Source organism: Bicyclus anynana, chromosome 24 (assembly GCF_947172395.1).
Source record: "Bicyclus anynana chromosome 24, ilBicAnyn1.1, whole genome shotgun sequence".
NCBI lineage: Eukaryota > Metazoa > Arthropoda > Insecta > Lepidoptera > Nymphalidae > Bicyclus > Bicyclus anynana.
Window position 1 is genome coordinate 6,943,352 of NC_069106.1, and position 17,459 is coordinate 6,960,810.

A 17,459-nucleotide genomic window follows, 5' to 3' on the forward strand; every position below is an offset into this window, starting at 1 on the left:
ACACTTACACACAAACTTTCTCCTTTTTCTTTACCTCTATATTACATTAGTATATCACACTAATATTATAAAAAGGTAAAGTTTGTGGTGTTGTAGGAGGTAATCACTGGATGAATTGAACCAATTTTGAAAATTCTTGTACCACCAGAAAGCCACGTTATTTGTAAGTATCATAAGCTTTATTTTATCCCCGTATCGTTATGGGAACGGGAACTACTCGGATGAAACTGCGGGGCGTAGGCTAGTACCTACATTAGAGAAGCCCTATAAGTTAAACGTTTAATGACTGTAACGCGGGCTTTAGCTAAGGGTAATAGCTGCGGAACTACGAAATACTATTAACTACTTCTTACACTATTACTACTTGATCCCGATTAACCTGTAGTAAAAATACTGAAATACAATACTGTATGACTTTTTGAAAAGAGCAACTGTTGAGTTTCTTGCCGGTATCTTCTCAGCAGAACCTGTCTTCCGAACCGGTGGTAGAATCTTTACAAATAGTCAACTGACGTGTCAAAAGTGCTTGTAAACTGAGCCTACTTGAAATAAATGATTTTTGATTTCGATTTGATTTGAATATAGACCCATACTCCCAAACTTTCAATGCGTTTCCTACCTTCATTTCTAATTTCTTTGTTGGTAAACAGTACTCATCAAGAAAGTCTGTATTATAAATATTATCATGGCGGTCAGCGTTATCGGATGTTTAATCAAAAGTTCAATTTAAATGTATTATATAAGATAGTTCTGATTAATTTCGCCTTTTTAAATTTTTATTAAAAACCATAATTTTTAATATTTACACCGAAAGTGTATCATGTTTGTATTTAACGAGATACCAGGAAAACTGTGCATGAAATGCATGCATTAAGATCGTTTTAAAGCAAAAAATCGATAACTTTACTAATACTATGACGTCACGAAATGGCAGACACTGTTCTTGGCGTTCACTTTTCTAATTTTTCACAATTTTTTATTGAATTTGTATATTTGGGATCCTTATTCCAAGTACTATACGAAATTAATAATGTTCATATTTAATTATAATAGCCAGTTACCCTAATATGAGGAAGGTCCAACCCGAGCCATAAGCAAGAAAGTTTGGTCCTACTAAAGTTGTAAGATGAGCAACTACCGTATAAAATATCACTGTGTAATCAAAGTTATTTTGTACCCTAATTCTCTAGTGTTAAAGTTCGTTTTCCAATATCGATGCGCAACATCAGGCGATTGTGTAGCATGTTGTATAGAAAAGTGTCAGATCAATACTTTAGAGGTACTCTCCGGTTCACGCTGCAGGCGCTTATTGATAATATGTCTAATCTGATGAGCGGAAAACTTGGTTTTACGTTCCGTTTTGCGTTATGAAAACACTCTTTTCTCCATAATTCCAACCTATAGATCCCACTTCTGTAAGAATATCGAAATAAAAAGTAGATTAAAATACTCCATAAAACATTTAGAGCATGCCGGATGGAATAAACAGACAGTCGATTATTTGGAAAGTATTGTAAAAATCAAGACGTAACGCAACACAGTATTCTCATCATAATTTAAATTTTAAATAAAATATTTTTATTTAAAATTTAAATTTTAGTTATTATTGACTAGCGGACGCCCGAGACTTCGTCCGCGTGAAGCTCGATGTAAACTTTCAACCCCTATTTCAGATTATGCATTTTCGCATGTTTTTTATTTAATAAATAGTCTACTAATCATTTTATGAAATCTAACTAAAACGTGAACGATTTATACTCAAAAAATTTAAAGCCTCATTAGGGGTAGAATTTTGGCAAAATTCTTGAATGACATTATTTTTTTAGTATTTTTCTGGTAGTTATATATCAATTTTTACAAATGTGACTTGAATAATGAAGGACTTTCCATATGCACTTTCAACCCCTGTTTTACCCCGTTGTGATTAAATTTTTGCGAAAAAAAATATTTTATAACTTTTACTAAAATTCATTTAGTAGTTTCAGCGTGATGCCCGGTCAACAAAAAAACACGGACAAACAGAGAGATATAAAATAAATCGATAATTTAATCCATCCGACAAAAATTTTCAAAATAACTTCAATGTATAGAATTTGACTTTCAGTTTATTATAAGTATAGATTAAACTTAAAAGCTTGTAGAAGAAGAATATCAGTAGATATTTCTCTCATATTTCGCTCACTAGCTTCCTTCAATAAATATTTAGTGGTAAAAATATCGGCAAGGAAAATCTCCCCTTTATTAGCGGGATCGGATGTCATCTCGAGGACCCTCTGACGTCACTCGGAGTCAGCCCACAATAGTCCATCGGCGGCTTTTAGCACTCGGCTCGAGGACTTCGGGGAACTTGATCCTATTGCCTACTTCGTCTCTCACTTACAAAGACCATTGTGATTTGTGATGGATTCGTATCCTAAGAATAATGAACTAATGTTGAGTCAACTATTATTGTTCCGATAGTTGTTTCAGTCAATGGTCTTATAGCGAAAAGCTTCGACCAAAACCTTAAGAAGCTTTCGCTTAACTGTTGGATCAAGAGTCGGATACAGAAGGCAGTGATTCTTGAGACGGCGCGTATTGTGAGGAGGTTCCTCACTCTAGAGCCCTGACCACCGGTTGCTTGGGCACTCAAATGTCCCGCAGCGGGAGGGTGGATTTTTTAAATAAGTTTTTAATAATGTTTTGTATTTTATACTTATATTGTTAAAAAATAAAAAAAAGAAGTAATGAGAAATGAACTAGCTTTTATGAACAGCTCTTGAAAATTCATCTTGAGAGAGCCCCAACTCAACCAACTAGTGGTTGAGGTTTGAGAGAACTGCACCTCCAATCAGCTGATTGTAGATCTAGACGATGACACAACGACCGATATAATACTTCCCAGCAGCCTTAGCCAAGTTAAAATGCTTGTAATCTAAACGATGACGAAGATAGTCTACGCTTCGACTCATGTCGATCGCTTTTCTACAGCGTGAAGAGATAAAACATAATAAATTGTCTATGGTTATATAAATGTCAAAACACGTCAAGGTGACATTACGTGCGGTAAATATAAAAGTAGTCTAGTATTTAGTAAGTGAAATAAATTGAATATAAGGCATAAAATCTTTATATTAAAAATAAAATTATTATTGATTATCCTATTATTAATTAACATTACAATAATAACAATTTATTTTTTCAGGCAACACAAACACAAGCTACACAGCGTCTTCGGCAGCGATGAAAGTCCCGGATATCTGACCTGGGCTTTTTAACCTCAGAATACAGAAAAACACCTCCCACCAGCTAGACCTGGACCCATTAAGTAAACCTCAATCGGCCCAGCCGGGGATCGAACCCAGGGCCTCCCACATTAAATCCACCGCGCATACCACTGCGCTACGGAGGCCGTCAATTTACCATATAAGTTAACATTTAATGTGATGAACTATACAGTTATACACTTATTGTTTTCCTTCTAACATTATAAACTTTTACCACAAAATAAGGAAAAATCGTCATGTACTAGCAACATTACGCGGGTGGGAAGTGCGAAGAGTGCGGGATGTTGCTACAATTTTTGTACACACTGCGCGCTATATAATGACATCTAAACGTGGCTTCTGGTGTTTTTTTGTATTCTGAGTTTTTAACCTACGATCTCGGAGGCACACGGACTGATACGCTCAGGCCAAAACAGCCTACCAGAACGACCCTTCGATTATGACCGAGAGTCCGAGACTGACTTAACGTGCTCTACAAACAACTGATGCGTAAAACCAGCAACTTCTCAACTCTGGGCTGAGAATTTAACTCCAGGGACTCTTGACTCTAACAAAAATTAGCACTTTACAAAAAAAAAGCGTATGCGTATTGATCCGTATGTACGTACATTGTATGTACATTGTACGTATAGATGTTTTATGTATGATTGTATATATGTTGATAGAGAAAATTTGTCATTGAAAATCATCAATTTTTCGAGATAAGCTTAAAGAGTAAAATTAAAGAAAAATAAATTGTCTCATCTCAAAAAATTACAATCTTCAGTCTCATATAATTTTGTTAGTCACACTTTTCGTTACGGAAAGTCACACTATCAGCAAGTAATATAAGCATGCTACATTTTATTCCCATACTCCCAAGGGACTAAAAAGTACGCGATTGAAACTGCGGGTCGCGGCTTGTAATGTAAAGATTTTAAAGGAGCCTTTAATTTTCCTCTAAACCACCCTTCACCAAACCATTAAGTTCCAAATCTACAGAATCTGAGCGGGCATTAATAGGCAGCCTTGAGACTCGGGTCTGGGTTACATAACGAATGGGATGTTTCCACTTCATTTAGAAGGCTTTATGAGCAAAGTTATTTGACAAGTCACGTCTTCAAGACGGCTAGCCTATGTTATGTTATTATAAACTTAATTACGTTATAATTGTATTTTCTGACCTCGAATTTTACACAACCTAATTTACCTATAGTTGAAGTGGCAATGGGCAGGGAATATAATTCGAAGAGACAATGGACGTTGGGATTCTAATGCTAGAATGGCGACAAAGTCATAAAATAAAATCTTTGAAAAATATTTTTGGGGTATCTCACATAAATGTATTTTTTTATTTTTTTATCTCATATAGGGTATCGTTAAATAGGTCTTTAAAAAATGTTGTGGGTCTGGAACCACTGTTTAGGGATCCGTTTGAAAAAATATTAACGTTTTAACAATACGAAAACGAGTAAATTAACGAAAATTTCCACATTTTGCATGACTGATGTATACTGATGTAAACTGATGTACAAATAACAACACTCTTTATAACGTTATTGAGTTAAGTAACACCAACAAGCGGCTAACAAAATTGAATGTGACTGAAGATGAAACATTGTAAATTACGTGTCGGGATGTACGTGAGAGGCTTGCACGAGACGAGATAATTTATTTTTCTTTATTTGTTGGAAATCGCTTCAGTCTTACACTCTAAGCTTGTTTCAAGAAAGTCACGATTGACATTGAAAAACTTCTCTATCGACAACTCTGAGAAAATTCAATTTTCCTCGACCTTGCCACTTTCCAGGAAATTATGTTCTAATTACTTTTAGAAATGGCTTTTAGAAACATTATTTTTCTAGCTACAATCATCGAATACTAATCTAGACGAAGCTAAGAAAGTAGAATTATAAAACGATTACTAAGCGATTAATCGACGCCTTCTGTGACCAGAAGGCTGGCCTATATTTAGATTAGAGAATCAGTATTTCCATGCAACGTGGCAATACTGCCAGCCATCTGGGCACTTTACCAATTATTGACATCGATTCTACGTACTTCTGCGTAAGAATTTCTACGTACTGTATATGCATATATTTTTTAATTTATTATTTATATTTTTTATTGAATAGGTTTACTGAGCATATACAAATATAGCTCATAATATAGTTAGTATATAAGTAGTTTTCTATACTAATATTATAAAGAGGAATCACTTGATTGTTTGTTTGTATGTTTTGAATAGGCTCTGGAATTACTGAACCCATTTGAAAAAATCTTTTGCTGTTTGGAAGCTACACTATCCCTTAGTGCTATAGGCTATATTTTATAAATGAATGAAACCACGTGGCGTCTGCTAGTAAATTTTAAATTGATAATCATTTCACATAATATTGACATGGAAGAAAATCTCAAGAGAGCCTTATTTTGTTTTTAACCAAAAAATAAAACCAAATAAAAGTATTTTTTGATAATAGCTCAATTGTAAGTGATGTGCTTTCTCCAAAAGCCATCACTCAAACTCAGAAGTTGCCTGAAAAACTATCAGCCTTTTTAAAATCACGAAGATCTAGATTTATTAAGCTCTTCTTCTATATCTGTTTGAAGGTACTACATGAAGCTACTGACTACTAAAGTGGCTGAGATGCGGCAAGGTCCACGTCATCAAACGACCTAAATGCGGATTGTCGAATTAGCTTTACACAAACTATATATTGTATATATGTTTACGAATCTCGGAAACGAGGTCACCGGCTCGGTAAACATGAGGGCGACTTTGTGGCTAGATTTTACGCCATGTTTAATGTCTAGCTTATACAGATGATAAATATGCGATGAAGCTTCTTTTTGTGACGTCATTACGGGACGGCTATGTAGATCTGTTACTGGAAGATAAATTACTATCATCATCATATTTTAATTAATAATAATTATATAATATATTAATTACATAATAATTTTGTTTTTAATGATATTTTAAACAATCTTACCGATTTTCAGCTTGGTAGGAATTTAGGTAACTTTACTCTTATTTTTTGGTTTAATTTGACCGGGCTATATACTCGAATTCACGGAATCAAGTGATCGAGTAAGTCTCAAGGGTCTCATTGATTTCATTTAATTTTAATGTTGTACTATTTCATTCACTACTTTTAAACGCGTTGGCTCACAACATATAATTATTAAAATATTCTGGTAATGATGTTAATTATATGCATCCACTGCTCCGCATCGTACGTATCGGACGCATCGCATCAAAGGGATTTTTAATTTTACGGTGGATAAAATCCGTTCGATGCGATTCATATGATACGAATCAGTGGAAGCACTTGTATGATTCTAAACAAAGAATAATAAAATCCATTTGATGCGATGCGTCCGACACGTACGATGTAGATCAGTGGACGCACTTGTATGACTTTCTATACCAATCTAAAATCCGTTTGATGCGATGCGTCCGATTCGTACGATGCGGATCTGTGGACGCCTAGCGTATTTCTCTATTTATTTATTAATTATTTGTTGAGAATACACAGATTAACAATATAATTATGCATTCTGGAATACAATATTTGTTATTTAATTAAATAATTTAACAAAAACTAGAACGGATATTTTACAAAAATCTATAAAATTCAGCCTTTAAAAAGAAAATAAATATTAAGGACTTCCTTGAGACCGAATGAATAAATTCAACGTTCAATCCGCGGATCTCTTCGATTGAGAAGTGCATATAAAAAGAAGAGGCGCTTGAATAAATCTCATTTTCAGTCTGCGTTCGAAGCCTCCTTTTGTAGTCCTGACGTGAAAGGCTTTTGGTAACAAGCACATCGATGTAAATGAAATTTTCATTGGTTTTTCTGTAAGATTGTTTGAGTTAACGATTTTTATTTGCTTTAAATGAGGTTTTATATTAATTATATATTATAACTAGCGGACGCCCGTGAGTGAGCTTTTAGACCTCTTTAATCCGGCTCTGTCGCATAATCCGTTCTTAGCAGATATTACTATCGGCCAAAAATTCGAAAACGCTGTTCGTAAACGTAAATTATCTGTACCATTACGTCAAGCAAGTTTTGTTTACTAGTTCTCGCCTTTCAGTTTTTTATTAAAAATCCTTTTTTTATTTTTAATAAACCGAGTAAACTAGTAAACAAAGCTTGCATTACGTAATGTCACAGATAAATTACGTATACGGACAGCGTTTTTAGACGTTACTTAAAAGTTTAATTTAAATAAATTATAATTTGTGGATATTTAAGTCTCAAAAAAAATACGCATAAACAATTTAAAACTTGTCAAGTGTTAAAAAAAGTGTCAAGAAGTGTTGGTTCGACAATTTTTACTTAAAAAAACCATTTCTTCGTCCATTAATCTTTGCTATAGTTAAGGTTTTATTTTTTTAGATTTTTTTACTTTTTACAGGTATCATTGAAGTGTAGCGTTAATAATTGAGTACAAAATAATAAAAATACCACACAAAGGTTGGTTTGTATTTTTTTAATCCTCTTACAACCATTAAGTACATCGTTAAGCTCCTTATTCTGTATTTTCGCGAGGATCGAGCAAATAATTTAAATGTCACGAACTCTCACCGATATCTCTCCTAATTAGTGACTTTGTGAACTCACTCGCAAAGCGAATATTGAACGTTGGCTAAACACCCACGCTCTCGCTTGTTCAGGTAGAGAATTATCTTCGTAATTGTATGTAAATGAAGATTAAATATAGAATTTATCGTGAAGTAAATGTTCGTAAAAGGATCCTATTCACAGTTATCAGAGCAGAAGAACAGTCCAGCCCCTTTAGCCAAGTGGTACGTCGATTCTCTTTCTACGATTGCTTACGCTTCGAAAACTAAAAAGATGTATGGGTGTGACATTTGCTATCGACAGGTCACGTGATCAAGATCTGTCGTTCCCATACATTTTTCTAGTTTTCGAAGCGTTAGCGATCGTAGAAAGAAAATCGACATGCCACTTGGATAGGGGGGTTCAGTTCAGTACTCATCGATCTTGTATATATTGTTTGATTCTACTCCATCTATTGAGAGACGTCCTTGAAACAAAGCTTTGAATGTAGTGGTGAGATGAGTGAAAAGGGTATTTGTGTGTGTTTATGTATAAACTGAGGATTCCTTTCGATAACGTGTTTTGAGTTTTATACAGCCACCGGATTAAGTTAACTTGATGCCCTAGTGATAGCCCAGTGGATATGACTTCTGCCTTCGATTCCGGAGGGTTTGGGTTCGGTCCGGGGCATGCACCTACAACTTTTCAGTTGTGCATTTTTAGAAATTAAATATAACGTGTCTCAAACGGTGAAGGAAAAACATCGTGAGGAAATCTGCATACCAGAGAATTTTCTTAATTTTCTGCGTGTGTCAAGTCTGCTAATCCACATTGAGCCAGCGTGGTGGACTATTGGCTTAACCCTTCGCTCAGCAGTGAGCCGAATATGGGTTGATAATGGTGATGATAAAATATCTGTACTCCAAGTAGTTTGTAATTAAGAAATTGTTTACAGTTCGTTTCATGTAGGATGGTGCGGGTGACCATTCGTTTCACTCTTGAAAGTTTACGATCACGATAATAGTACGTATTATGAACGTCATACAGGCGACTGTCACCGTCACCATGCTATCTGAAAAACACTAGTACATAAGTGTAACTTAAGTGCTTTGTGTTCTGTGGTATAGTACCTCAGACTAAATACATAAGGACTAGTATCGCACCCAAATTCACGAACAAATTTTCTGCCATTTTCTAAGGAAAACTAGCTTAGATTTCATACATAGTTTATACTAAACTAGCAGTTTTTGTTCGTTTTTTACACCATATAACTACACAAAAAGGTATTTTTACGGAGGTTTTTAACCGACGGACACGATTGTAAACTATGAAACATCGATTCTTTAGAGACAGTGTTTATAATCGCATAAGATCGTTGATCATATACGTTGACAGAAAAATAATGTCTTGCGAGGCAGGTCTTTATCTAATTAGTCTGAGTATAGTACCCATCAGTTGATATTAACGTTTATACGCCGTCCTTCAAAAAGCCGGTCAGAAAATACTGAAAATTGGTAACACTTTTCCCGTTACAGTAAAGGCCAAGGTTTAATGTAAATGGCGGAAAGGGTGACAATATCAGGTTTCAGGGCCGACTGTATGTTTGAATGACGTAATAGCTAGCGTATACGTCAGTAAAAGTACCAGTGGTAGAGTCTTTACGAATAGTCAAACTTGATAATTTATCAAAAGTGCTTGTATACTAAGCCTACTTAATATAAATTATTTTTTTTTAAGTAATAAAAACGTATTATAGGCAGTCTATTCCGGTATTTTTGACGGCCTCTCTGGCGGCGGTTTTGTGGTTCTGACTATGTAGGTCCTGGCTTCGATTCCCATCACTGAACAGTTTAGGGTTTTATAATTTTTAAACACATCCACTCAGACACACATTCAGTTTTTCACAACAACTCGTTTGGTAAAAAGTTACTATTACATCAAAAGACAATAAAATTATGGGATTTCCCGGATTTTTTATGTTAGTTACCTCATAACTTCGTCATTTAATAACTAATTTTGAAAATATTTTTTTTAAAGATTTTACTTCTAGATTGGTCCCATTTACGAGTAATTTTCACGACAATCGGCTTAGTAATTTGTGTTAAAGTCAAAATAACTAAAATAAGTGAACGAAATTGCCCCTACTGTGGCATTTATTGTCACTATTCTAGGACACACTAAAAACAGAAAAATAAATTATTTAAAAAAAAATTCAAGAGCCTATTTGGCGTAGCACCGCCTTCAAAGCTATCAATAGAAAGGACATAGTGCATTGCATCATTCATGCATCTTTGAAGTCGGTTCAACTTTTTTGTTAAAAAGATTTTTCCTTTAGTGATGTTGACAGAGTTCAGTAGATTCTTGTGAAGACTTATCCAGGTCCTGGGTTTGAGCCCTGTATCATGTATGAAATACTGAGCTTTTCTTTTTTTTTTAAGAAATTTTCACTGAAAAATCTCAGTCCGGTCAAGAAGTTAGTGATTATACACCCACGCTTAATATTATCTAACCCGCTATATTTTCTTTGCCTTTCATGTTCAATTAATAAATTGAGCTGTTTTTAATCCTCATTCTAATCGTGTTTCTTGAGGTTGTAATCTTATTATACTGATGCTAAAGCTTTGAGATTAAATATTTCAAAGATTATTATTTTTAAGCACCTTTATTTTTTTATTCTTTACAAGTTAGAACTTGACTACAATCTCACCTAATTGATGATGCAATCTAAGATGGAAGCAGGCTAAGTTGTTAGGAGTTTCCCCTTTCGGGTTTCTACACGAGGTCGTACCGGAACGTGAAATCGCTTGGCGGTACATGTTTGCCGGTAGGGTTATAACTAGCCTCGGCCGAAGCCTTCCGCCAGCCGAAACCCTCAATCGGCCCAGCCGGGGATCGAATCCAGGACCTCCGCCTTGTAAATCCACCGCTCAAACCACTGCGCCACGAAGGCAGTCAAAATTATTAACAATAATATTAATAAATTAATCTTGATTAAAGTACTATTGTTCTGATAGTCGTTTCAGTCATAATCTAATAGTGAAAAGTTTCAACCAACACATAAAAAGCTTACGCTTGACTGCAAGGAATGCAGAAGACAGTAATCCTTGAGACGGTGCGTATCGTGAGGAGAATCTCACTTTGAACCTTCGTTACTTGGACTTTCAAAAGTCCCACATCGAGAAGAATGGTTTTTTAATAGTGATTTTTAATATTACGACTTTAACTTGAATAAATTTTATTAAATTTGTACTTTAGTAGCTTAAGTGTGTGCTACAAAACTCTATTAAATAAAACCTATCTTTGTTGCCAAGCTTCTTAGGCCTTCTGGTTTCAGACATATTTTCAATTGCTAACCTTTATTAGTACATCTTAAATGTTTGCTAGATATACTTTGATTTATTAATATCTAGATAGATCTAGGATTTTCAGTTGAACATCTTGGTGATATGGTTAGCAAGCAAGCATTTTAGGTATTGCTTTCAGATTCATTTTTAATTGCTAACCTTTGTTAGTGCATCTTGAAGATTTTTAGATATACTAGTATTATATCCGTTACTTCCGTTGTGAAAATGTTCCATTATGTCTCAAACGTTTTAATAGTTGTAGATAACAAAAGACGAGCGGATAGTTTTAATCCATCAGTGTATATAGTTTGTATAATACGATGGATGACGTCATAAATATCGAACGAACGTATAATACGTAAAATTTAGTAGTGTACCTAAGTGCGAAAGGGATACACTATACGGTTCCCATATCAATGGCTATTAATTTTTATCGTTAATCAATAACATGGGACACTAAAATATTAATTAAAAAAAGGTTTAAAAACAAAAGTTTTGTTCTAAAAAAAAATATTAAAGAGTTTTAATTAATAGTGAAATGTTCCACTCACCGAAGGCTGCATCATGGCTGGCTGCCGGCCAGCTGTTTCCAACCGTAGGTCGCTATTTACGCCCAGCTATCGATTTTCCCGGAACAGTTACGTAACTTACACACCGATGGTTTGGCGCCCCTGACGTTGCCGGTTTTCATAAGATCTTGCACATTTCGATATTTGTTTTAAGCCTATACCTACATAAAGCGAAACTACTGTCTATACGATTACAGTTATAATATAGGTAATATGGAAGATACTGATAAGTGGAAGGCGAGAATTGACTGGGTAGATTTTATGCACAATTGACGGGAATCACGGGAAATGGCTTTTTAAGTACCCCTAAACACAACCGTGCACAGTGGCGCCACAGAGCCGACTGACGGTGGAAAACGGGCGACTGCGCGGCTTTTCATGTCCACATATACCACACATTCATCCAACAATCAACCCTATTACAATAGTTTAAAGCATCATTTCATTTACACCAACATATCGGTCACAAACATAATCCCACTGCAATCGTATTACACCTTAAATCCGTGATATAGAATAGATATTTCAGTAAAATATTACAATTGATATTTTGGTGGAAATTGGATGCCATCATTGTCCTAGAATTGAGACAGACACGTCGGCGTCGGCATACTAGTGACAAGTATAGTGATTAATCGTGTGCCCTTTTATTTTAATAATATGAATATGGATTCCTACTTAACATAAGTTTTTTTTTTTATTCTTTACAAGTTAGCCCTTGACTACAATCTCACCTGATGGTAAGTGATGATGCAGTCTAAGATGGAAGCGGGCTAACTTGTTAGGAGGAGGATGAAAATCCATACCCTTTTCGGTTTCTACACGGCATCGTACCGGAACGCTAAATCGCTTGGCGGTACGTCTTTGCCGGTAGGGTGGTAACTAGCGGCCGAAGCCTCCCACCAGCCAGACCTGGACGAATTAAGAAAATCTCAATTTGCCCAGCCGCGCATACCACTGCGCTACGGAGGCCGCAAAATATTTTTTATAAATAGTTAAACAAAATAGTTTTCCAATATATTTCTCTTCTATAATATAAAAATGAATCGCAAAATGTGTTGGTAAGCGCATAACTCAACAACGCCTGGACCAATTTGGCCAAATCTTTTTTTAAAATGTTCGTTGAAGTTCAAAGATGGTTTTTACGGCGAGAAAAATTAGAATTATTGCTGGAAAAACCCTAAAAATAGCCCATTTCTTTTTCCCATACAAATGATTTGTAACTAAAATTTGTAAATTGTTATTGTATAAAGTTCATATTAATAATAATTAGAAAACGGGGTAGGGGTAGGGTAGTGGTAGGGTAGGGGTAGGGTAGGGGTAGGGTAGGGGTAGGGTAGGGTAGGGTAGGGGTAGGGTAGGGATAGGGTAGGGGTAGGGCAGGGTAGGGGTAGTTGAAAGTTTACATCGAGTTTCACGCGGACGAAGTAGCGGGCATCCGCTAGTCTTTTATACAATATATTTCTCTTTCTCTTTACTTCTCATAAACCTTTAGATATTTTTCCAGAGAGGAAGCTTATGCATCAGAATGTTGGGCGGTAATAGAGGAATGCATGTGAATGAAATGCGTATGTTGAGATGGATGTGTGCTGTGACAAGAATGGATAAAATAAGGAATGAGTATAAAGAGAGCCCAGTGGATATGACCTCTGTCTCCGATTCTGGAAGGTGTAGGTTGGAAAGCGCTCCTGAGCCAAGTCGCACGTTGATTCTCTTTCTACGATCGTTAACGCTTCGAAAACTAGAAAAATGTATGGGAATGACAGATCTTGATCACGTGACCTGTCGATAGCAAATGTCATTCCCATACATCTTTCTAATTTTCGCTTCTTGGTTATGGGGGGCAGGGCATGCACCTCCAACTTTTTAGTTTTGTGCATTTGAAAAATTAAATATCAGGTGTCTCAAACGGTGAAGGAAAAACATCGTGAGGAAACCTGCATAACTGAGAATTTTCTTAGTTTATGTGTTTTTTTATTTATTGAAATTACTTAACAATTATTATCATATTCTATTCTCTCTTCAAACAGCACAAGCAATTTGTTGACGAGTCGACGCTCGTTTTCTAAACTATATCTAAAACTAATTGCTAAATATAATTACAATAAGATATTTAATATTAATAAAACAAAGGAACTTAAAATTTTACAATGGAAATTGAAATTATACGAAAGTGTGAAGTCTGCCAATCTGCATTGGGCCAGCGTGGTGGACTAAGCTAACCTGGTAAAATGACTTCACTTACACATTAGTGTAGAGATAGAAGTCATATTACACAAATGAAACATGGTGAAACACGAATTTTTAAGTGGACGAAATTTTCAAGAAATTTTCACTTTCTCTGACAGCAATTAAAGTCCTCTTGAAGGGTTAAATTATCATTAAATGTCATAAAAAAGGCTTCATACTAATTAATAGTTTTATTATGATAATAGTTAGCGAAACAAACAGAAGTTTTAACGGGACCTTGCTATTTTACTGTAATTCCGATACTCCTACAGAAATGGGATCTAGACGTAAAAAACCACGGGAACCGACTAGTTAGGTCATAAAATACATAACATACGATGGAAAAAATAACTTACGTAAAACATAAAATCAATACAAAGCGAATCAACCGCAAACCGATCAACAGATCGATCAAGTTAATCGACTCGTGTTAATAAATTGAATCATGCTACGAGCTACGACGAACGTAGCCTGATTGCTACGTGCGTAGCATCGCCCTACACGCATGGAAACTTCGTAGTCCTTCGTAGCATTTTATTGAATAAATTAGATTACATTATAAAGGGATGTGTTTGAATACATTTAAAAAGGACCTCTTGTAATACTGGAGTAATAGGGATGATGACAGTTTTTTAAATTGTATATAAATTAAGTGTATACTAATAGCGAAGCAATTTTGTAAAAGTACAGGGTATATGCGATCATTACTTTAGGAGCTACAGGGATTTAAAGGGTCAGATTAGCGGCGCTGCCGCGGTTCCCTGAAAAACGCTCCATACAAAATGGCACGATTTAGTGACGTCGTTGGCTCGCTGATCGTTAGGTTTGTATGGGCGTTCAAACAAAATTACTAATATCTTTGTTATTTGTGCGTTTATGTTTATAGTTCATTTATTGAAATTTGTTACATTTAATGTAAGGAAGCTAAAACTGTATGAATTTTCATGTAATGACGATAAAAAAAATTTAATAGATTTTGAAATTTTATAATCTTATTTATTTTGCAAATATCCAGACAATCTTTGCTTTTTATGCATAAATCAGTTAACATTGACCTTATTTACCCGAATGTATCATAAAAATCAATATATTCAAACCTAGTCATCATCCCCATTAACTGAATAAAATTAATTATTTTATCCAAAGGCTGTCTGGAAAATATTGCTCTAAGCAATAAGACCGTCTTTGCACATACTTGTATCGTCGTTATCAACCCATATACGGCTCACTGCTGAGCTCGAGTCTCTTCTCAATGAGAGGGGTTAGGCCAATAGTCCATCACACTGGCCCAATGCGGATTGGCAGACTTCACATACCTTGCGATCTGGCGATAACCAGACGTACTTCATATTTTTACAAATGTAGTTTACCAAAAGTTGTTACGAACCGAACGAAACGAACTTGTTACTAAACGAAAAATTAATTTAATAGTAATTAATTGTACAAAATGTTCTACGGATCCCTGACTAATAGTAGTGGGGCCCCATTTTTTATTTGCACCAGGGCCCTTGGTTACTTAACTACGCCGCTGAGAAAAGGGCTAACTTGTTATTAAATAAGAAAAAAAGATGTATGGAAACCAAAACCTACACAATCAGAAAAAACATAATAAATTAACTTTACCCTAAATGTAAGTATCACATGGATAGTTTAATGGCGCATAAAGGTCAAACGAAACATATATTTTTATACATAGATAAAATAAATTGTATTTATCGTATTCTCAAGACAGTTCTAAAATAAACTATTATTGGGTCTCGTGACCCTTACGTTGGATAAAGGTCAAAAGGTCGCCCAGTCTGGCATCTTGCCATACTTTAGATAGCGCTGTGACGAATATTAATTTGAGATGAAATAGCGTACGTACATAGGAATGTGTGGATGACAACGATATTTTATACTATAGATATGTATGTGCCTACAAAGTCACAGCAAAAAGTGATCCGAATTTAGCTACTCCTCTGAGAGTATACATGCATAATTTTGTGTTTATTTTCATTATATATTTAAGTATATAGCCTTTTACACTTCCTTAAAATACAACTCGACAGCGTAGACAATATTTAGGTATCTTAAGATTTTGCGAAAGGGTAAGATTAAAGATTAAAGAGGTCTAAGGGCGGACAAAGTCGCGAGTAATTTGTATAAATAACTTTCGTTGTTTAATAAGCGACTAAATGAAATAAAATCAATTATGCACATTTGTCTATTGTCATTTGTTTTGATGCACCAGTGCCCTATCTCTAGTATAAAATAACATCGGTGAATGGTTATACCGATCACTATTAGGTCGTTGAAGGAAATATTTGTGATGAAATTTTATCATTAATGGTGTCAGAGAATGCCTTTTACACCATCTAGTGGAATATTGTATCTACAAATCAGATAGTACCTAAAAATTGTACGAGATGGCGTATTAAAAAATATTGCTACAGTTAATTTTCCAATTAGAAATTTTCACTTTCAATTACATATTAAATTCTTACTCGATTTGTAATTAATACCTAGACTTCGCTTGAAATACAGTAGTATTTCAAGCTTATTTATTATTGCTAATGTAATGTATGAAAATCTGCTCCTCCAAAATCGTTTGCGGGATTTTTGAGTGTTCATTGTACAAGCAACCGGCGGCGGCGATTAGGGCCGCCTCTTCCTTCTGTACCCGATCTTGATCCAACACTTAATCGAAAGCTTCTAAAGGGTTTGGTCGAAGCTTTTCGCTATAAGAGGTGAGATTGTAGTCAAGGGCTAACTTGTAAAGAATAATAAAAAAAAGACTTAAAACGGCTATTGGAACATTTCCACATGACGGTAATCTCGTGAGTATGTCTATCTTGTAATTTAACCATATCATACGGAATATCAATTGCAAATTATTGCACGGTGCACTGACCTGCCAGTAATAATAGTTCGGTCCCAGTAGAATAATGCATTGATATTTTCAAGAACTGACGCTGGGTCCATCCCAAACCATCCCAAGTAAGGCATCTCAAAATCTCTCTCTCTCTCTCTCTTATCTATTTTGAGATTTTGTCATAGATTATCCTGACCACTCGATTATATTAGTATTCGCTATTAGCAAGATGAGAACATCCGGACACAATATACTGAGAGACTCCCAGATGACACGATCAATATTATGTCTAGAGTGCCATCCAATTCCATACAGCCTATCTATACTTCCAGACCAACATTTAAATGTGAAAGTCTGTTTGTCACCTTTTTTGTCTAAACTACTAAATTGATTTGTATTAAATTTGGTCTAAAGATAAAGTGGACCCTGGACCTTTTGTCGGCTTCCGTAGCGCAGTGCTATGCGCGGGGGATTTACAAGAAGGTCCAGCGTTCAATCCCCGGGTGGGCCGATCGAAGTTTGCTTAATTGGTCCAAATCTGGGTGGTGGGCAACTTTCTGCCGTGGCCATTTACCACCATACCGATAAAGACGTACCGCCAAGCGATTTAGCGTTCCGGTACGATGTTGCGTAGAAACCGAAAG

The 17,459-nt window shown here is 35.4% G+C and overlaps 1 protein-coding gene across 1 annotated transcript in view; it reads right to left on the reverse strand.

The window, feature by feature from the left end:
- LOC112055406 (probable sodium/potassium/calcium exchanger CG1090) overlaps positions 1–12,421 on the reverse strand; it is a 37,699-nt gene extending 25,278 nt beyond the window's left edge. The window contains exon 1 of the mRNA XM_052888930.1: positions 11,715–12,421. Coding sequence (XP_052744890.1) covers positions 11,715–11,729 — 15 coding nt within the window. The 5' untranslated portion in view covers positions 11,730–12,421. The remainder of the gene's footprint in view (positions 1–11,714) is intronic.
- Positions 12,422–17,459: the final 5,038 nt, after the last annotated feature.